The 22,330-nt window shown below is 46.8% G+C and overlaps 1 protein-coding gene across 1 annotated transcript in view; it reads left to right on the forward strand.

The window, feature by feature from the left end:
- RTKN2 (rhotekin 2) overlaps nucleotides 1–22,330 on the forward strand; it is a 192,750-nt gene that overhangs the window by 19,905 nt on the left and 150,515 nt on the right. Inside the window, exon 2 of the mRNA XM_073596259.1 lies at nucleotides 15,690–15,889. Within this exon, the coding sequence (XP_073452360.1) occupies nucleotides 15,690–15,889 (200 nt within the window). The remainder of the gene's footprint in view (nucleotides 1–15,689; nucleotides 15,890–22,330) is intronic.

Consider the following 22,330-nt stretch of genomic DNA (forward strand, 5'->3'; position numbering starts at 1 on the left):
TGAGGTCCTGCAGACTTCTCCCCGTCGCCAAGTTCCGCAAGGTGGCGACTAGCCTCTGCTCCGGAGTGATGGCTTGCCTCATGCAGGTATCCTGCCTGCTAATATAAGGGGTCAGCAAAGCCAACAAACGTTGAAATTCGGGGTCCGTCATCCGGAGAAAGTTTCTGAAATTATCAGGATTATTCTCACGGATCTCACGGAGCAAAGGCATATGACAACTGGTCATGCTGAAGCAACCAATTCTTAATCCATGAACTCCTCCCCACCCTGTTCATGGACTGGACTTGTGTCAAGGTCAGGACCCCAACACCAAGCCCCCGCACAGCACGAACTCTACGAGGAGTACGTATACGCAACATGGCTAGAAAACGGTCGGCTGCTCAGAACGAAGTAACAGAACGTATAGAAGAACAGCAAGGCCTGTGAAGAGCCACCTGAAAAACAGTAACGGACGAACAAGAACACAATGACTAATCAAAGTCACGCGTAGCTTGCTTGCACGCACTGAAGAGCAGATACAAACCCACAAGCACAAACTGAACAGCAGAAAACGATCTGAAAACCACGAGTCTGAAAAAGCGTGAATCGTCTCTCACCAAACTTTTACTAACACGAGATTAGCAAAAGGAGTCCCAAAGGGTGCCGCGCTTGGTTCTGAACTGGCCTTTTCTAGTCTCGTCGTACGTGGTTGACGTCACCGCGTTCTTGGCGATCGGAAATTTCGATAACTTTGTGCGACTGTGTGTACGCAAAACAAGTTTGAGCCAACATCCGTCGGAAAAAATCCTAGGATTTTGTTGTCAGAATGTCTGATCAATGTCCGACCGTGTGTACGGGGCATTACAGCGCCGGCTTTAGGATTGGGACATCAGGCAGAAAAAACATGGCAATGCCTATGGGCAGTCCTAGCTGGTAGTCAACCCTCTCTCTGCTATAAACGGCTCAGGTTTTTTTTTTTTTTTGTTTTCCCTTTTTAATCTGCCTAGTGTAGGAGTGAGGACCTAGTTCCCTGCTGGAACCTGTGACTCCATAGTTCCCCGCCCCCCCCCTCCCCCTTTTTTTTTTTTTTTTTCTCAGATTTTTTTTTTCCCTGCAAAAATCTTCAATCAATGGCTGGGCGACAGTCTGGATAATTTAGATCCAGTAATCGCCGCAGCCTGGCCAGCCAGTGCATGGAGAACCTTAGCTATGTGCTGGGTCCCCTTTGACAGGCCCGTCCTGGCCTGGGACGCAAGCAAGTTAAATGTCTTGCAGGGACACGCATCACTGGGCACCTGAATCCATGTCACATTTTAAGCCCCCCCCATCTGTCTTGGGAGTGCTACCCACAACCTCTGCTGGACTGTAAAATTAAATGCACGCCCCCCCCAGATGCGGAGGTGGGCTCAAGGTCCTTCTGTAGTGGTCAACTCTGCGGGGTCTCCTCATCCCCCACCCCCATTCCCAAACTACCTTGTGCTTCCTAGGATGAGCTGGGCTTCTTCCAGTTTGTGTGGGCTTGGGGTTCTGCTCTCCTGGGGTGTGGGGATTCCCTGTACTTCCGGCACGCCTGCCATGTGCTGGACTGGTGGCCATATTTGTGTGGCCATTGTGGTGGGGGATCTGCTCCTGGGTAGTCTGGCTTACCTTAAAAATGCAACAGGTGCCCATTTTTATGAGGTCTTTTTGCCGGTGGCCATTGTGGTGTAGCCGCGTGGCAATGACCATTTATGAGGTCCTTTTGGTGCAGGACCTCCGGTGGGGGGGCAGAGTCTTCCGCTCAGCTCAAAACCTATTGGCTTGTTCCTCCCATGTGGCCTCCCTCTTCAGCGCGGAGGATCACAGCTCTGCTTCCTGGCAGCCTTGGGCTTGGCTGCTAGTAAGTTTTGCTTGGGGGGGGGGGGGGGTGCCACACATGGATCTTGTGGAGAAGCGAGCTCCTGAGACTCCAAGGATGGAAGTGGAGTTCAGGTGCAAGGCTAGTAAAAAATTCCTCCTGTCCACCCCTTTCCCTTCAGATGATTCCAAGTTGGATTTTAGTTCAGCAGCCTTTTCCGCAGACCCGAGAGCCATGGGCACTGATTCCTTGGATAGAGAGGACAATTTCTTTGCCTCCATTGCTGCACATGAAAAGATGCTGGTGCCCGAATCGTTAAAAATTGGGGATCCCACTGGGGCTGCTGAGGAAATGTCTGTGGTGTTTGGTACTCATACCCTCCTCTGCAACTATTTTTCATTGGATCAAGCAGACAGTTGGCCAAGCCTGTGCCATCAATGGTCGGTCCCCTCCCTTCTCCATTCTAGTACATTCTACTAGGGTGATTTAGTGACTCCTGGGCTTTCTAGCATCAGGCTTTTCTGTCTCAAGTTTGCAAGGCTGGTTGTCTATGTACCTTTTACCAGGTTTTACAAAGTTGATGTTTTGGCATCCTCAGATGGGTGTTTTTGCTGATTCAGTCCCTGTCTTGAAGGAGGTTGCACTCTAAGGTCCCTAACTCATTCATACATCTACAAGGGTCAATTTAGACAGGAGCCAATTAACCTACCAGCATGTCTTTGGAATGTGGAAGGAAAACCAGAGTACCTGGAAGAAATCCACACATGCACAGGAAGAACATGCAAACTCCAGGCAGGTAGTGCCCTTCCTCTGAGGTAATTGACATAGTGCCCACCCCTCAGTTGGTGGTTTTCTTGTACTGCTTTGTGACTAACTGAGCTGTTTATAGCAGCGAGGGGTTGGGTACCAGCTAGGACCACCCATAGGCTGTGCTGTTTTTTTCTGCCTAGTGTCCTACTCCTGAAGGTGGCACTATAACCCTGCGGTCAAGAATTATGGAGGAGCTTTGTCTCTAATGAACTCTGAGAAATTTGATTTTATGAGTAACAAAAAAAATTTTTCCAAGTCCCCCTCAACTGAAACAATGTGCACAGGTGAGCCATGTTTTAAGCACCCTCCCACTTAATGGAATGAGCTTCTTATTACAATGCATGCAAACGTGTGCTGCCTCACATTGCCTTCAAATGTAAATAAGCTATTATAATAAGCTATCAGATTTTCTCAAATAGCCTTTCAGGACAACCTTGGAGAGAGCACAGCTCCACCCATTTTCCAGTAAACACATGCAGCCTTTAAATCGCTCCTCTTCCACCATGGCTTCAGTTATTGTGTTTCCTCCGCCATGGTGGAAGTGCATGCTGGAATCCGGGAGCTGCTCTCTCCAAGGTGGAGGGAGAAGGCTTACCTCTTTGTGATTTGTGTGCAGTGACCATCCCAGCACCCCCCAGTACGGGCGGGGGGTTTTCTGGAGTCCCTGGTCTCCAGCTCAGGGGATGCAAGGGCCAGCAGGAGGAGGTGGCGTCTGTGCCCGGGGTCCGCTGGCATGGCCCTGGTGGCCGGGCGGGGCGTGTCCCGCATGTCGGTTCCGGGTCCAGGCCGGCGGGTGATATCATGTGCGGTGATGCGGCTTCCTGCGGGGGGCGTGGCGCAAGTGGTTCCAAGTGCTTGGAACGCAGAGACCAGGGGGTGGGTCTGTTGACTGGCGGTTCCGGCCCTCGCTGATGACGCCCTGACCGGGTAATTTAAAAACCAGATGGTTTTCTCAGTATCCCACTGCGTTGTCTGCTAAAATGGTGGAGAGACCGACAGCTACTTCGGAAGCAGGTGCCCCAGGTGCTGGTCAGGCCCAGGTAAGAGGGGTATAGTGGTACTTTTTTTTTTTTTTTTGTCCATATGGGCTTATGATGTGTGGTTTTGGAATCCTCCCTGCAGGGAGCCTGTGGCTGCACGGTCAGAGGTTACTCCGCTTGGACCCTGCAGTTTGGATTTGGTGGTTGCTGTGGGATTGCACTGCGGGGCACGGTTTTCCTTCCGCTTAGGATCCTTACCAGGTATGCTGCCTCCCCTAATATAGCTCCCCGAGGGGGTCTATAAGTGTAAGAGTATAGTGAAAGGGGGTGGTGGCGCTCCCTAGTTTGCGTATAAGTGGCCAGTTAGTGGTGTATACCTACAATGGTGGGGTATACCAAACAATATTAAATAAATAAATGTGTGTGCAAACTCTTATTACAACACAAGTGAATATAGTGATCAAATATGCTCCAAGTGCATAAACAGTGCTTGTTAATACTAATCACTGAATCAAACATGACCCAATTAGAAGGTCCGAACTAGTCACACAGATACATGAGCATGGTAGTCTGCTATGAATAGAATGAGCACTAAGCAAACCCCACTCAAATTTTGTGATTCCGCTGGTATGGTTAATAAGAAAACATATATCTGCTTGTGACTTTGTACTCCCCCTCCAGGATCCCCACTCACCAGATCCACTCACCCCCACAAGGGTAATGCGCTTGTAGTTATAACCACTACGGTTGCTCCACCATCCTAGTTGTTCAAGTGCCTGGGGTATCCCTCCTTTCTCTAGGTGCTTTCCGATGTAATCTGTGGTAAGTTCCTCATAGAAGAAAAAAGATGTGGGCTCCGATAGTGTAGTAAATTAGTTTGTTTATTATAAAAAAGAATTGTACAACAACTGGATACAAAAATAAACTAATAAAAAATTAAAACGTTGAAATAAAGTTTAAAAATATATATCCTGGGATGCCTATTACATGTGCCCAGAAAGCCATCCACAGAGCCATAATGTGATCTGGCCGGCTAGTGGTAGCTATATCCTGCCTATACCAGGAAATGACATGCGTTTCGTCATAGATGTCGTCAGCGACCGTCGCTGAGGACGTCTATGACGAAACGCGTACGACGGCGCCACGCACGCTACGTCATTTCCTGGTATAGACAGTTGGAACGCAGCGCGCTGCTGCTGTCTCCAACAAAGGTCACTAAGCGTTCGCTGTACTAACAGGCCGATATAGCTACCACTAGCCGGCCATATCACATTACGGCTCTGTGGATGGCTTTCTGGGCACATGTAATAGGCATCCCAGGATATATATTTTTAAACTTTATTTCAACATTTTAATTTTTTATTAGTTTTTTATTTTTGTATCCAGTTGTTGTACAATTCTTTTTTATAATAAACAAACTAATTTACTACACTATGGGAGCCCACATCTTTTTTTTTCCTCTATGAGGAACTTACCACAGATTACATCAGAAAGCACCTAGAGAAAGGAGGGATACCCCAGGCACTTGAACAACTAGGATGGTGGAGCAACCATAGTGGTTATAACTACAAGCGCATTACCCTTGTGGGGGTGAGTGGATCTGGTGAGTGGGGATCCTGGAGGGGGAGCACAAAGTCACAAGCAAATTTCCTGAAAACACCTAAAGTCACCATTTCTGTGTTACTCATTCTGAGTGAAGATTCAGTATATTACATGGACTACTAGCTGCACATATTTTATGAACACTTTCTTTCTTTTAAGCAAAAAAAATGTTTTTTCTTTGCGTAAATTTCTTATATACTCACCAAGGTTTTTCGCAAACACCCAAATCACTATATGTGTGCTAATCACTTTGATTTAAATATATGAAGCTCTAATATACTACTCACTTTTAGATTATATATATATGTGTGTGTGTGTGTGTGTGTATATGTGTGTGTGTGTATATATATATATATATATATATATATATATATATATATATATATATATATATATATATATATATATATATATATATATATATATATTTTCTTATTAACCATACCAGCGGAATCACGATATTTGAGTGGGGTTTGCTTAGTGCTCATTCTATTCATAGCAGACTACCATGCTCATGTATCTGTGTGACTAGTTCGGACCTTCTAATTGGGCCATGTTTGATTCAGTGATTAGTATTAACAAGCACTGTTTATGCATTTGGAGCATATTTGATCACTATATTCACTTGTGTTGTAATAAGAGTTTGCACACACATTTATTTAATATTGTTTGGTATACCCCACCATTGTAGGTATACACCACTAACTGGCCACTTGTACGCAAACTAGGGAGCGCCGCCACCCCCTTTCACTATACTCTTACGGTTTTCCTTCTGTCTGGTGGTCTGCCTACGTACTAAGGGTTGGAATAGGGGCCCTTAGGTGAAGTTTATTTTTATCATTGCAGAAAAAACTTTAGGGAAATCCAACCTTTCAGACCCAAGAGGAAATGCCCTTCCTGCAAGAACCCCCTCAGATTCATGGCAGAAGGCAATGTGCAGGTCCTCTATTAAGGACTTGGTTGAAGAGGAAAAGTCCCAACAGTACAAGGATGTGTTCTCTTCAGTTCGAGAACTTACAAACTCGTTGAGTTCAGTCAAGTCCATGCTGGTACAGAGCCAGGTTGAGTCCCGGCATCCACCTCTAGGCCAGTAAAGGTCGTGGACTCGGGGGATGAGGGGGCAAGTACTCTTACCTCCCTCAAGGATTCAGACGAGGAGGAAGACGATAGCCGAGCCTCTAGACACAAGCTATCTTTGGAGGAAGTGGACGACCTTCTGAGAGCGATCTACATTACCCTCGAAATACAGGAGGAAAAGGTGCAGCTGTCGATTCACAGTAAAATGTACCAAGTACTAGATGACACTAAACCTAGTGTTCCCAGTCCATATAATCCTCTCGGATATGGTAAAGAATGGAAGGACCCGGAGAGAGGCCCCTTTTCCAAGACCCTTAGGAGAAGGTTTCCCTTCGAAGATAAGTAGTCTGAGGTATGGAATAAGAAACCATGGGTAGATGCCGCATTCTCCCAGGTTTCCCATCGCACAGACCTAACATTCGAGGACATGGGGGTGCTGAAGGATGCAATGGATAAAAGAGCTGACTCCCTCCTGAAAAAAGCGTGGGATTCCACATCGGCCACCTCAAACCTGCTATGGCTTCCACGGTTGCCGCAAGGAACCTAGAATGCTGGGTAGAGAAGCTGAAAAGCCACGTAGAGGCAGGTACGTAGTACCACATCTTCCTGGGGAAGTATGGGTTGATTCTGAACTTAAAGATCCTGAACAGATCGATCCGCTACAAACATTTCAGAATGGACACGATCCATTCAATCAGGAAATTGCTGACTCCAGACTTTCATGGCATCCCTAGATCTAAGGGACGCCTATTTGCACGTCCTGATAACTCAGGCTTCCCTATACTTTCTCCGTCTGGCTCTCAACTTGGGAACTTCAGTCTGGCATCTCCAATTCTTAGCTCCGCCGTTCGGACTCATCCTCCCCCCAGAATCTTTACAAAGATAATGGTGGAAGCCCTGGAACCTCTGAAGCTAAGAGGGATTTCAGTCATCTCATATCTGGATGACCTGTTTTTCGTGGACTCCAAAGAACAAGTCTTGTCAAATCTCCAAGTGTCTCGAGCTTACCTCAAGAATTTGGGGTGGCTCTTGAATCTAGAAAAATCTAATCTAGAACCCACACAGGAGATGAAGTTCCGGGCTATACGATAAACTCTGTGCTTCAAAAAGTTTTTCTGCCACAGGAGAAGATCCAATCTCAGTTTCACTCTGCTCAGCAATGGCAGTCTTAGGCCTTCTCACTGCATCGATCCCAGCTATTCAATGGGCCAGATTACATTCCAGACCCCTCCAGATGAATATCTTACAAAGATGGTCGCACCAGGAGTCGCTAGAAAAACAGATCAAACTTGCCTCAAGCGTGAAATGGGCACTCTGGTGGTGAAGGAATCCAACCAGCCTAGCAAAGGGTCTTTCCCCTAGACAAGCATCTAACAGACGTGAGTTCTTGGGGCCGGGGAGCCCCCCTGAACGGCTAAACCTCTCAGGGGGCCTGGTCCAAAGCGAAAGTCCTCAAATTGGCGTGAACTGAAGGCCATTTTTCTCGGTCTCCTAGCTTTCCAACAAGTGATAAAAAGGACAACATGTTCAGGTTCTCTCAGACAATACAACTGCAGTAGCTTATGTATTGGAACAGGGAGGAACCAGGAGCAGAGGACTCCTAGAACTGGCCAGTCAGCTACTTGGGCAGAACAGAATGTGGCCTCGTTGTCAGCAGTCCATCTGAAGGTATCTCAGAATCTGTTAGCAGACCTACTAAGCCAAAGGAGAGTGGTGGAAGCAGAGTGGAGTCTGAACCAAGAAGTGTTTTTGACGATCTCAGAAGCTTGGGGGCAACCTCAAATAGATCTGTTTGGCAGTCAACAGAATTCAAAAGTACAGAAGTTCTCACTCCAACCGAGAAGACCAGGCGGTAGGCATAGATGCTTTCGCCCATCCATGGCACTACCAGCTGTGCTACGCATTCTCCCCCCCCCCCCCTTTTCCCCTGATACCACTGGTTCTACAGAAATTCAGGGAGGAAAATACCAATCTGATTCTGGTCACTCCCTTCTGGCCTAAAAGACCCTGGTTCTCGACACTACTAAACCTGGCTGCAGAACCTCCAGCTGCCGCCCAGAAAGGACCTGCTACCGCAGGGGTCTGTGTACCCTCCGGAAGCAGACCGGCTACATCTAACTGCCTGGTTTCTGAAGAAAGCCAAGGGACTGTCTGATTTTTAAATTGGGGAAGACCCTACTTTCCAGTATAAAGGAGGTAACTCGGGCCATATACCTGAAAGTTTGGAAAAAGTTCAATTCCTTGTGTACTTCTAAGGGCTTCCAGGTCAAAAGTTTTTAGTGTCAGTCTTAGAATTTCTCCATGACAGAATGGAGAAGGGGCTGGCAGCCAGCACCCTGAAAACCCAGATGGTGGCTCTATCGGGTTGGTGTGTGGGGGTTTTTTTTTTTTTTTTTTTTTTTTTTTTTAAGGCACTTGCATGAAATAGGCCGGTAGCCCTTTAAAGTTTTTCCCAGTTGAGGTTTGTCTGTGTTTTGCAGGGTCTCACAGGAGCTCCATTTCGAACCCTTACAGGAAGCATCCTTCTTAAAACAATTTTTTTGGTAGCCATCACGTCGGCAAGAAGACTCAGCAAGCTTCAGGCCCTGGCAGTCGCAGAACCCTTTCTAAAAGGTTTTTTTTTTTCAGACCGAGTGATCCTTCAAACAGATCCGGCGTTTCTACCTAAGGTTTCTTCAACTTTTCACCGTTCACATGAAATACTTGCCCACTTTCTCCTCAGCTCCTGCCAATCCAGGAGAAGAAGCTTTCCACACATTGGATGTGAGGAGATGCCTGCTACACTTTCTGTCACCAAAGAATTCAGAAAGTCAAATGCTCTTTTTGTGATATTCTCAGGCTCACGTAAAGGGGAGCAAGCTTCCAAAAGCACGCTGGGCAGATGGCTTAGATCGGCAATCGTGGAGGCCTACAAAGCGAAGGGAGAAATACCCCCACAGGTATTGCTGCTCGTTCTACAACAGCAGTTTCCTGGGCCGGCAGGGCCGGTGTGCTATGCCTGAACAAATTTGCGAGGCTGCCACTTGGTCCAAGTACTTGACATTTCTCTGACATTATAGGTTGGACTTGTTGTCTGCTGCAGATCAAGCCTTCGGCAGAAAGGCACTGCAGGCAGTAGTCACACCCTAGGGTAAGTTTCTTGGTTTTCCTCTTTAAGGTTGTCCTGAAAGGCGATTTGAGAGACTTGGTTAGACTTACCGGTAACAGTATTTCTAAGAGCCTTTCAGGACAACCGCTACTTCCCTCCCTTTTATCTTAGAAGTGGTTTTACGTGTCTGTCATGGTTGTTGGTGGTTTTCTGTGCTTTGTTTTCCAGTATGACGGAGACCACACAATAACTGAAGTCATGGTGGAAGAGGAGGGATTTAAAGGCTGCATGTGTTTTCTGAAAAGTGAGCGGAGCTGCGCCCTTTCCAAGGTTGTCCTGAAAGGGTCTTAGAAATACCATCACTGGTAAGTCTAAGTCTTTTTCATAAAAAAAAATGGGTAAGTGTACATTTTTTTTTTTTTTTTTTTTTATCTCCTCCGGTCCACTCTGTGCTCCCACAGCTCCAACTCCCCTGTGTCAATGAGTGGCTGCTTAAAGGGAGAGGAGGGAGCTGCAACAACAGATGGGCCATGGCAGCCTAGGGGTGATGCATGGCTCCTGGGATTTACCACTGTTGTCAAGTGCTCCCTTAGACCCCATTCACATCTGGGCATTCCATAAACTCATGCAAAAGCATGAATTTATGGCACTTATAGTGCCATAAATTGTTAATGGCACCCCAAAGTGGAGTTACCCTTTTAACCAGTTGCCGACCGCCTCACGACGATATATACGTCGGCAGAATGGCACGGGCAGGCAGAATCACGTACCTGTACGTGATCTGCCTCCCGCGGGCGGGGGGTCCGATTGGACACCCCCCCCGGTGCTCGAGGCGGTCGGCTTCTGTCTGGCAGTAATCAGACGTGAGGGGGAGGCCATCCATTCGTGGCACCCCCTTGCGATCGCTCCCAGCCAATGAGAATCTTCCTCTTCCTCTGTATAGTAAACAGAGGCAGAGGAAGTGATGTCATAGCTCCTCGGCTCGGTATTTTACGTTCCGGCGCCGAGGAGAGAAGACATCCGAGTGAGTGTAAAACACACACACAGTAGAACACGCCAGGCATACATATCACCCCCCCAATCCCACCCTGATCACCCATCCCCCCACCCCCCCCCCCGTCACACTGACACCAAGCAGTTTTTTTTTCTGATTACTGCATTGGTGTCAGTTTGACAGTTAGTGTGGTAGGGCAGTTAGTATTAGCCCCCTTTAGGTCTAGGGTACCCCCCCTAATAAAGTTTTAACCCCTTGATCACCCACCGTCGCCAGTGTCACTAAGCGATCGTTTTTCTGATCACTGTATTAGTGTCACTGGTGACGTTAGTTAGGGAGGTAAATACATAGGTTCGCCGTCAGCATTTTATAGCGTCGGGGACCCCTATATACTACCTAATGTTTTAACCCCTTGATTGCCCCCTAGTTAACCCTTTCACCAGTGATCACTGTATAACTGTTACGGGTGATGCTGGTTAGTTCGTTTATTTTTTATAGTGTCAGGGCACCCGCCGTTTATTACCTAATAAAGGTTTAGCCCCCTGATCGCCCGGCGGTGATATAACTTGGGTTTTAGGGTCAGATAGGGTCTGCGTCGCCCCAGGCAGTGTCAGGTTAGCGCCAGTACCGCTAACACCTACGCACGCAGCATACACCTCCCTTAGTGGTATAGTATCTGAACGGATCAATATCTGATCCGATCCGATCTATACTAGCGTCCCCAGCAGTTTAGGGTTCCCAAAAACGCAGTGTTAGCGGGATCAGCCCAGATACCTGCTAGCACCTGCGTTTTGCCCCTCCGCCCGGCCCAGCTCACCCAAGTGCAGTATCGATCGATCACTGTCACTTACAAAACACTAAACGCATAACTGCAGCGTTCGCAGAGTCAGGCCTGATCCCTGCGATTGCTAACAGTTTTTTTGGTAGCGTTTTGGTGAACTGGCAAGCACCAGCGGCCTAGTACACCCCGGTCGTAGTCAAACCAGCACTGCAGTAACACTTGGTGACGTGGCGAGTCCCATAAGTGCAGTTCAAGCTGGTGAGGTGGCAAGCACAAGTAGTGTCCCGCTGCCACCAAGAAGAAGACAAACACAGGCCCATTGTGCCTATAGTGCCCTTCCTGCTGCATTCGCCAATCCTAATTGGGAACCACCACTTCTGCAGCACCCGTACTTCCCCCATTCACATCCCCAACCAAATGCAGTCGGCTGCATGAGAGGCATTTTCTTTATGACCTCCCGAGTACCCCTACCCAACGAACCCCCCCCAAAAAACATGTCGTGTCTGCAGCAAGCGCGGATATAGGCATGACACTCGCTATTATTGTCCCTCCTGTCCTGGTCTTTGCATTGGTGAATGTTTTGAACGCTACCATACACTAGTTGAGTATTAGCATAGGGTACAGCATTGCACAAACTAGGCACACTAAACACAGGGTCTCCCAAGATGCCATCGCATTTTGAGAGACCCGAACTTGGAACCGGTTACAGTTACAAAAGTTACAGGTGATATATGCCGAAGCGTGGGGGCAGCAGGGGAGGAGGAGTGATTTGCTCCTACCTTTTGCGGGAGGATTCCCCCCTGCTTCGGCATATATAAATGGTGCATGCATGCCCATCATTAGAAGTGGGTGGATGAAGGGAGGTATTCTAATGGTGGGCATACCCACCCAACAAGGACCAGCAACGTACTGGTATGTTGCTGGGCTTTGAGTGGTTATACCAGAATGATGCCTGCAGGTTTAGGTATCATCTTGGTATCATTCTTTTCAGCCAGCGGTTGGCTTTTATGTAAAAGCAATCCTAGCGGCTAAATAGCCTCTAGACTGCTTTTACAAGCAGTGGGAGGGAATCCCCCCCCCCCCCCCCTGTCTTCCATGTTTTTCTCTGGCTCTCCTGTCCCAACAGGGAACCTGAGAATGCAGCCGGTGCTTCAGCCAGCTGACCATAGAGCTGATCAGAGACCAGAGTTACTGCAAACATCTCTATGGCCTAAGAAACCGGAAGCTACGAGCATTTCATGACTTAGATTTCGCCGGATGTAAACAGCGCCATTGGGAAGGCATTTTATCACACCGATCTTGGTGTGGTCAGATGCTTTGAGGGCAAAGGAGAGATCTGGGGTCTAGTAGACCCCAATTTTTTCAAAAAAAGAGTACCTGTCACTACCTATTGCTATCGTAGGGGATATTTACATTCCCTGAGATAACAATAAAAATGATAAAAAAAAATATAAAAAGAAATGAAAGGAACAGTTTAAAAATAAGATAAAAAAAGAAAAAAAATAATAAAGAAAAAAAAAAACATGCATGTGAGGTATCACTGCGAAGGTCAGATCGAGGGCAGTAATTTTAGCAGTAGACTTCCTCTCTAAATCTAAAGTGGTAACCTGTAAAGGCTTTTAAAAATGTATTTAGTTTGTTGCCACTGCACGTTTGTGCGCAATTTTAAAGCATGTCATGTTTGGTATCCATGTACTCGGCCTAAGATCATCTTTTTTATTTCATCAAACGTTTGGGCAATATAGTGTGTTTTAGTGCATTAAAATTTTAAAAAGTGTGTTTTTTCCCAAAAAAATGTGTTTGAAAAATCGCTGCGTAAATACTGTGTGAAAAAAAAAAATGATACACCCACCATTTTAATCTGTAGGGCATTTGCTTTAAAAAAAAATATATAATGTTTGGGGGTTCAAAGTAATTTTCTTGCAAAAAAAAATAATTTTTTCATGTAAACAAAAAGTGTCAGAAAGGGCTTTGTCTTCAAGTGGTTAGAAGAGTGGGTGATGTGTGGCATTAGCTTCTAAATGTTGTGCATAAAATGCCAGGACAGTTCAACCCCAACCCCCAAATGACCCCATTTTGGAAAGTAGAAACCCCAAGCTATTTGCTGAGAGGCATGTCGAGTCCATGGAATATTTTATATTGTGACACAAGTTGCGGGAAAAAGACAAATTTTTTTTTTTTTTTTTTGCACAAAGTTGTCACTAAATGATATATTGCTCAAACATGCCATGGAAATATGTGAAATTACACCCCAAAATACATTCTGTTGCTTCTCCTGAGTACGGGGATACCACACGTGTGAGACTTTTTGGGAGCCTAGCCGCGTACGGGACCCCGAAAACCAAGCACCGCCTTCAGGCTTTCTAAGGGCGTAAATTTTTGAATTCACTCTTCACTGCCTATCACAGTTTTGGAGGCCATGGAATGCCCAGGTGGCACAAACCCCCCCCCCCCCCCCCCAAATGATCCTATTTTGGAAAGTAGACACCCCAAGCTATTTGCTGAGAGGTATAGTGAGTATTTTGCAGACCTCACTTTTTGTCACAAAGATTTAAAAAAGAAAAACAAATTTTGTTTTTTTTCTTGTCTTTCTTCATTTTCAAAAACAAATGAGAGCTGCAAAATACTCACCATGCCTCTCAGCAAATAGCTTTGGGTGTCTACTTTCCAAAATGGGGTCATTTGGGGGGGGTTTTGTGCCACCTGGGCATTCCATGGCCTCCGAAACTGTGATAGACAGTGAAGAGTGAAATCAAAAATTTACGCCCTTAGCCTGAAGGCGGTGATTGGTTTCGGTGCCCCGTACGCGGCTAGGCTCCCAAAAAGTCCCACACATGTGGTATCCCCATACTCAGGAGAAGCAGCTAAATGTATTTTGGGGTGCAATTCCACATATGCCCATGGCCTGTGTGAGCACTATATCATTTAGTGACAACTTTGTGCAAAAAAAAAAAAAAATAATAATTTGTCACATTCCCGCAACTTGTGTCAAAATATAAAATATTCCATGGACTTCAACATGCCTATCAGCAAATAGCTTGGGGTGTCTACTTTCCAAAATGGGGTCATTTGGGGGGGTTGTGCCATCTGGGCATTTTATGGCCTTCAAAACTGTGATAGATAGTGAAGAGTGAAATCAAAAATTTACGCCCTTAGAAATCCTGAAGGCGGTGATTGGTTTTTGGGGCTCCGTACGCGGCTAGGCTCCCAAAAAGTCCCACACATGTGGTATCCCCATACTCAGGAGAAGCAGCTGAATGTATTTTGGGGTGCAATTCCACATATGCCCATGGCCTGTGTAAGCAATATATCATTTAGTGACAACTGTTTGAAAATTTTTTTTTTTAATATTCAATGGGCTCAACATGCCTCTCAGCAATTTCCTTGGGGTGTCTACTTTCCAAAATGGGGTCATTTGGGGGGGGGGGGGGGGGGGTTGTACTGCCCTGCCATTTTAGCACCTCAAGAAATGACATAGGCAGTCATAAACTAAAAGCTGTGTAACTTCCAGAAAATGTACCCTAATTTGTAGGCGCTATAACTTTTGTGCAAACCAATAAATATACACTTATTGACATTTTTTTTACCAAAGACATGTGGCTGAATACAATTTGGCCTAAATGTATGACTAAAATTGAGTTTGATCAAATACCATCAAAAGAAAGCTCTATTTGTGGGAAGAAAAGGATGCAAATTTCATTTGGGTACAGCATTGCATGACCGCGCAATTAGCAGTTAAAGCGACGCAGTGCCAAATTGTAAAAAGTGCTCTGGTCAGGAAGGGGGTAAATCCTTCTGGGGCTGAAGTGGTTAAGCAGGGGAGCCAACACACTGATCCAAATTGAATTTTTATCATGCTATGATCAGCTTAAGGCCCCCTTTGCACCTGGGTGAAAGGGGCAACAAGCTTGCCTGGAGATGGGCTTTAATTGAGTTGATTTTTTTTTTAATTTTTTTTTTTTTTTTACAGTTGAATGTGGATTATAATTGCTGATAAATTGCTGTGTTTATGGCCAGCTAGAGGAATAAATTGATTGGACCTTGTACTCTCAGGTCTCTAACTTTTGTATTTGTGGTCCTCCCCTGAGTTTTAATATTTGGTGCTCTGATGCCCTAACTCATCGTGGTATTCTAAATCATGGGTGCTCGACCTGTGGCCCTCTAGCTGTTGCAGAACTAAAAGTCCCTTCATGTCTTTGCCTTTTAGAGTCATGCTTGTAACTGTCAGCTTCCAATGCCTCATGGGACTTGTAGTTCTGCAACAGCTGGTGGGCTGCAGGTTAAACACACATGTTATAAATGGACCCCTTAGTATAGTGCTGTGCTTTCTGTAGGTCTATATAATGGATAATTTCATACAAGGTGCTCAGACGCTGTATGGCAGTAGGCAATACGCATGAATTCCACCACTTGCCGAATCATACACATGCTCTAAATTTTATTGTTATAGGAAAAATAATTAGCATTTCAAATGTTGTGTTAATCTCAAATTGTGTTTTATTTTCCTATGTATTCATTTTTCTTTTATCGGTTTTCCTTAGGACAGCTGCATTCAAGAAAAGCTAGACTTTGAAGTTCGAATGCGGGAAGGAATCTGCAAGTTGTTATCAGTCAGCACTCAAAAACCTCAAATATTGAATGCGGTGAAAAATCTTATGATCTGCAATGCACGCATTCAGGTTTATATGAAACAGCTCAATTCTCCTCAGGAAGAAAGCAGTGTGATGAATGCTGGACGACGGTGAGACTTCTCTTTTGTGTATGCTTGGCACAGTGTTTTGGCTGTATCTTGCCCGCAGTACATAGGTCCGAAATTGCAATCCTGCTATTGATTGCACTAACCACGATCAAAAAGAATCTGTCAAAAAGCAACTTCTTGCTGTGTGGGAAGGCTCTGACTGCAAACCTAGGCATACTCACAATTCACATACTAGCCACAGGCCAGTGGGCTTGAAACAATTCAGCTTTACTATTATTAAGGATTTATATAGCGCCAACAGTTTGGGCATCGTTTTACAAAGTTGGGGCAGACAGTACAGTTACAGGACAATTCAATAGAGGAGAAGGATATCCCTGCCCTAGCATTAGTAGTGTGTTTTCTATCAATTATTTATATAGCAGTTATTTTATTTTTGTGAAAAGGGTATAAGTACCACAGCGCTGACAGCCTGAATAAATACAATAAAGTGTAACTGTAGTGCATACAAAATTAATCTAAAAAACAAAGTAATATCAAGCATGTAGCCAGTGAAAGCATAAAAAAAAACACATGCAAATATGTGTAAACTTCTAGTTGGAAGGTTCCTTTCACAGGTGCTGCTGTGCTAGAAATAGTGCAATCAATATTAAGCATGTGACCAGTGAAAGTCCAAAAAAGACATGCACATAAACATATAGCAGTTCTCAGTTGATAAGTTCCTTTCCCAAGTTCCTTTCAAAAGTGCTAAAAAAAACATATGATGCTGTAAACAGGTGCATACAGGATCCACACCCCCCCTTATGGTTGAACTCACCAGATCCAATGGACCCCCAAGCAGTACTGTGTTGCGGGTCAGGTAGGCTTAGTATGTTGAGCGGTGTAATGAAAACGCCAACTCCTGGGTGCGATCCTTCCTGGGGTGTTTTCAGGCACAAACGTATGGAGAAAGACCCCGCATAGTAAAGTACGTCTTGTTTAATTCATTAAAATCAAGATTTAAAAAATTCCAGTCGTAAAATCAATCTTTACAAGATTCCAAGGTGGAGGGCAAGTGGATGAACATCAATTACCAGTCCATTAATCAATAGGTTCTCTCACAACCTAACTGCAATTGAATGGGCATCGGACGTGATGTTACCGCGGTCCAGCAAGTTGCGTCTGACGCTGCGTTTCTCCCTTCCCACAGGGTGTTATCAAAGACAGACAGTAGTTTTTATTTTGTAACTTTTTCTTTTAATGAATGATTCCAGGAAAAAAAGTTTAAAAACCATTTGTTGGGTGTTTGCCTCCTAGATGGCTGTCTGTACTGTATGATTTACAACTTCACTGGTGCCAGGAAGTACTCCTGACTAAAGACTTGCAACCTTCATACAGACACCATCCTCTCCGCTCCTCCCCTTTCCCTGTCCATTCATGGTATACTTTGTATTCTGTGAGTAGACAAAGGGTGACAAGGAATGGACAAATGACAAGATAGCTACTGTATATGAGAGCTCTCGTCAGAGTGGCAGAATTTTAGCAAAAGCTATGCTTTCTGGTATCAAAAATCTAAATGGTAAAGAACAGACAGTGATTCAGGAGGTGGCATACACCTCCCGACATGCAACTATTTGTAGCCCAGCAGATTTTTTTTTTTTTTTTGCCATCCCTGAATTTAGCACTCATAAGAGAAATGTTTTTTTTGAAAAAAAATAGTTGTTGGGTTCACTGCTTTCAAGTCCTGGGGCAACATTTTGCAAAGAATGAACCAATTCTGCTCACAGGCATTTCATCCAATTCTGGTCTCTGATTGTGTTCTGTAGTATGCTGTTACACTGTCAAAACTGCTAGTGGGTCCTTTTTAGTAGTCCTTAGATCTAGATCTAGCCTGTCTAAAGTGTGTGTGGTGAAAAAAAAAAAAAAAAAAGTCGGGGGGGGGGGGGGGGGGGGGGTTGGCGCGCAGAGGATTGGAGGTCAACAGTTTGTAGGACAGGGGTCAGAAGGGCAATGTATGGTGTGTCCACAGGGCAGGGGTCCACTGGGCAGCAGGGCAAAGGACAGGGGTCACTGCTGGCAGGGCTTTTCAGAACACAGCCTGTGTGCAAGAACATAAGTTGGGCTTTCCTGCCTGTGAAAAAAAAAATGCCACAGCAAATTTTGGGGTGTGACTTTCATTCTACTGAACAGTGGCTGTGGCTTAAAGGGACCGAGTGCAGGGGTTCATTAGTAAAGAATACAAAGGGTCATTAGAAGGTGGGGTTCAGGGGTCAATAGAAGATGAGGCAGAGTTCAGGGGTAGGCAATGCAGATGTCAGATTTTGCCTAACAGTCCTCCTACCTCCCCTCTCCAACTCCTGCTTCTAGCACAAATCCACTTGCACCCTCCTTCCCAAACTCCCCTCCAAGCACATATCTTATCCACCCCTAACCAAATCACCCTAGTGCAAATGTTACAATAAATCCTCTTATTATTGTAAACCTTTGCATTGCCCAAGCATGTACACCTAATACCTTTTTATAATATGTTTCAGTAGAGATCTATCCATCTCTCACTGCTCACCTACATACTTCCCTCCCCCTTCATTTGTGTCAGTGTTTAAAGTGGTTAAAAACCCCACATGAAATATGAACAAAGCATATCCCACTATAGTGTGTATTTTTAAGCTATACACGGTGGCTTAAAAATCGCTGCTACTATAGGAGTTTTGAGTTCTGCCTGTAGAAGCAGTTCAATGTTATCCTATGTGTCCATGCACATTAGGACGATTGCAGGCATATTTTGAGCTCAAAGTTTATAGGCTGAGAAATAAAAAACCTTCTGGTTTGCAGTTCTGATTTGCAGCTTTCTGTCATAAAAAAAAAAAGCAAAACTTGTCTAAACTATGTACAGTAAAAACGCTCTGTATGATCATTTTTTTTTTTTTCTGCCAAGGAACTGCCATTTTTTTTTAAGCCCAGTGTGCATCAAGCCTAATTTCTGTCTGTGGCTTCATTCCGCTGCTGTCAGTGTGAGTAACTTGCGACAGGTTTTCCCGACACCAAGAGAAAAACGGTGACATGGGAGGGGTCTCCAGTAGATTGACAGCCTCAGCTCTGTTTCTGTGAGCTGTATGGAACTTTTAGCGGGGGAAGTAGAGATAAAAAAACTAAAATATGTTAATGTGGTTGCATAAGTGTGCACACCCTCTTATAACTGGGGCTGTAGCTGTGTTCAGAATTAGGCAATCACATTCAAGCTCATGTTAAATAGGAGTCAGTACACATCTGGCATCATATAAAGTGCCTCTGATTAACCCCAAATAAAGTCCAGATGTTCTAGTAGGTCTTTCCTGACATTTTCTTAGTCGCATCCTACAGCAAAAGCCATGGTCCGCAGAGAGCTTCCAAAGCATCGGAGGGCTCCAGTTTTTAAAAGGTATCAGTTAGGAGAAGGGTACAAAAGAATTTCCAAGGCATTAGATATACCATGGAACACAGTGAAGACAGTCATCAAGTGGGGAAAAATATGGCACAACAGTGACATTACCGAGGACAGGTCGTCCCTCCAAAATTGATGACAAGACGAGAAGAAAAATGGTCAGGGAGGCTGCCAAGAGGGCTACACTAACATTAACTACTTAACGACCGCGCTATAGCCGAATGACGGCTACAGTGCGGCTCGATAACTCTGGGAGGGTGTACATTGACTTTCTCCCATAATCTTGCTCCCGTGCGACCCCTGGGGCGCGCCCCCGGGAACATCTGGACCCGGCGGATCATGGTAAATGGCCGCTGACAGCTTGTAACCACACTTGTAAACAAACCGGTGTCACATCCGGTTCCTCTCTCCCTCTCTGTACAGATCGCTACAGAGAGGGGAGAGATCAGATGGTGCTGCAGCGCTGTGGGCTGGTTGTGTAGTGCCCACGGCGCTGATTTGTGCCCACTCCAGCCATCCATCCATCCATGCTCAGCTAGCCATCCATCCATCCATGCTCAGCTAGCCATCCATCCATCCATGCTCAGCTAGCCATCCATCCATCCATGCTCAGCTAGCCATCCATCCATCCATCCATCCATCCATGCTCAGCTAGCCATCCATCCATGCTCAGCCAGCCAGCCATCTATACTCAGCCAGCCAGCCATCTATACTCAGCCAGCCAGCCATCTATACTCAGCCAGCCAGCCATCTATACTCAGCCAGCCAGCCATCTATACTCAGCCAGCCAGCCATCTATACTCAGCCAGCCAGCCATCTATACTCAGCCAGCCAGCCATCTATACTCAGCCAGCCAGCCAGCCATCTATACTCAGCCAGCCAGCCATCTATACTCAGCCAGCCAGCCATCTATACTCAGCCAGCCAGCCAGCCATCTATACTCAGCCAGCCAGCCAGCCATCTATACTCAGCCAGCCAGCCATCTATACTCAGCCAGCCAGCCAGCCATCTATACTCAGCCAGCCAGCCATCTATACTCAGCCAGCCAGCCATCTATACTCAGCCAGCCAGCCATCTATACTCAGCCAGCCAGCCAGCCATCTATACTCAGCCAGCCAGCCAGCCATCTATACTCAGCCAGCCAGCCAGCCATCTATACTCAGCCAGCCAGCCAGCCATCTATACTCAGCCAGCCAGCCATCTATACTCAGCCAGCCAGCCAGCCATCTATACTCAGCCAGCCAGCCAGCCATCTATACTCAGCCAGCCAGCCAGCCATCTATACTCAGCCAGCCAGCCAGCCATCTATACTCAGCCAGCCAGCCAGCCATCTATACTCAGCCAGCCAGCCAGCCATCTATACTCAGCCAGCCAGCCAGCCATCTATACTCAGCCAGCCAGCCAGCCAGCCATCTATACTCAGCCAGCCAGCCAGCCATCTATACTCAGCCAGCCAGCCAGCCAGCCATCTATACTCAGCCAGCCAGCCAGCCAGCCATCTATACTCAGCCAGCCAGCCAGCCAGCCATCTATACTCAGCCAGCCAGCCAGCCATCTATACTCAGCCAGCCAGCCATCTATACTCAGCCAGCCAGCCAGCCATCTATACTCAGCCAGCCAGCCATCTATACTCAGCCAGCCAGCCAGCCATCTATACTCAGCCAGCCAGCCAGCCAGCCATCTATACTCAGCCAGCCAGCCAGCCAGCCATCTATACTCAGCCAGCCAGCCAGCCATCTATACTCAGCCAGCCAGCCATCTATACTCAGCCAGCCAGCCAGCCATCTATACTCAGCCAGCCAGCCAGCCATCTATACTCAGCCAGCCAGCCAGCCATCTATACTCAGCCAGCCAGCCAGCCATCTATACTCAGCCAGCCAGCCAGCCATCTATACTCAGCCAGCCAGCCAGCCATCTATACTCAGCCAGCCAGCCAGCCATCTATACTCAGCCAGCCAGCCAGCCATCTATACTCAGCCAGCCAGCCAGCCATCTATACTCAGCCAGCCATCTATACTCAGCCAGCCATCTATACTCAGCCAGCCAGCCAGCCATCTATACTCAGCCAGCCAGCCAGCCATCTATACTCAGCCAGCCAGCCATCTATACTCAGCCAGCCAGCCAGCCATCTATACTCAGCCAGCCAGCCAGCCATCTATACTCAGCCAGCCAGCCAGCCATCTATACTCAGCCAGCCAGCCAGCCATCTATACTCAGCCAGCCAGCCAGCCATCTATACTCAGCCAGCCAGCCAGCCATCTATACTCAGCCAGCCAGCCAGCCATCTATACTCAGCCAGCCAGCCAGCCATCTATACTCAGCCAGCCAGCCAGCCATCTATACTCAGCCAGCCAGCCAGCCATCTATACTCAGCCAGCCAGCCAGCCATCTATACTCAGCCAGCCAGCCAGCCATCTATACTCAGCCAGCCAGCCAGCCATCTATACTCAGCCAGCCAGCCAGCCATCTATACTCAGCCAGCCAGCCAGCCATCTATACTCAGCCAGCCAGCCAGCCATCTATACTCAGCCAGCCAGCCAGCCATCTATACTCAGCCAGCCAGCCATCTATACTCAGCCAGCCAGCCATCTATACTCAGCCAGCCAGCCAGCCATCTATACTCAGCCAGCCAGCCAGCCATCTATACTCAGCCAGCCAGCCAGCCATCTATACTCAGCCAGCCAGCCAGCCATCTATACTCAGCCAGCCAGCCAGCCATCTATACTCAGCCAGCCAGCCAGCCATCTATACTCAGCCAGCCAGCCAGCCATCTATACTCAGCCAGCCAGCCAGCCATCTATACTCAGCCAGCCAGCCAGCCATCTATACTCAGCCAGCCAGCCAGCCATCTATACTCAGCCAGCCAGCCAGCCATCTATACTCAGCCAGCCAGCCAGCCAGCCATCTATACTCAGCCAGCCAGCCAGCCATCTATACTCAGCCAGCCAGCCAGCCAGCCATCTATACTCAGCCAGCCAGCCAGCCATCTATACTCAGCCAGCCAGCCAGCCATCTATACTCAGCCAGCCAGCCAGCCATCTATACTCAGCCAGCCAGCCAGCCATCTATACTCAGCCAGCCATCCA

The sequence above is a fragment of the Aquarana catesbeiana genome, linkage group LG08, assembly GCF_042186555.1.
Source record: "Aquarana catesbeiana isolate 2022-GZ linkage group LG08, ASM4218655v1, whole genome shotgun sequence".
NCBI classification, from domain to species: domain Eukaryota; kingdom Metazoa; phylum Chordata; class Amphibia; order Anura; family Ranidae; genus Aquarana; species Aquarana catesbeiana.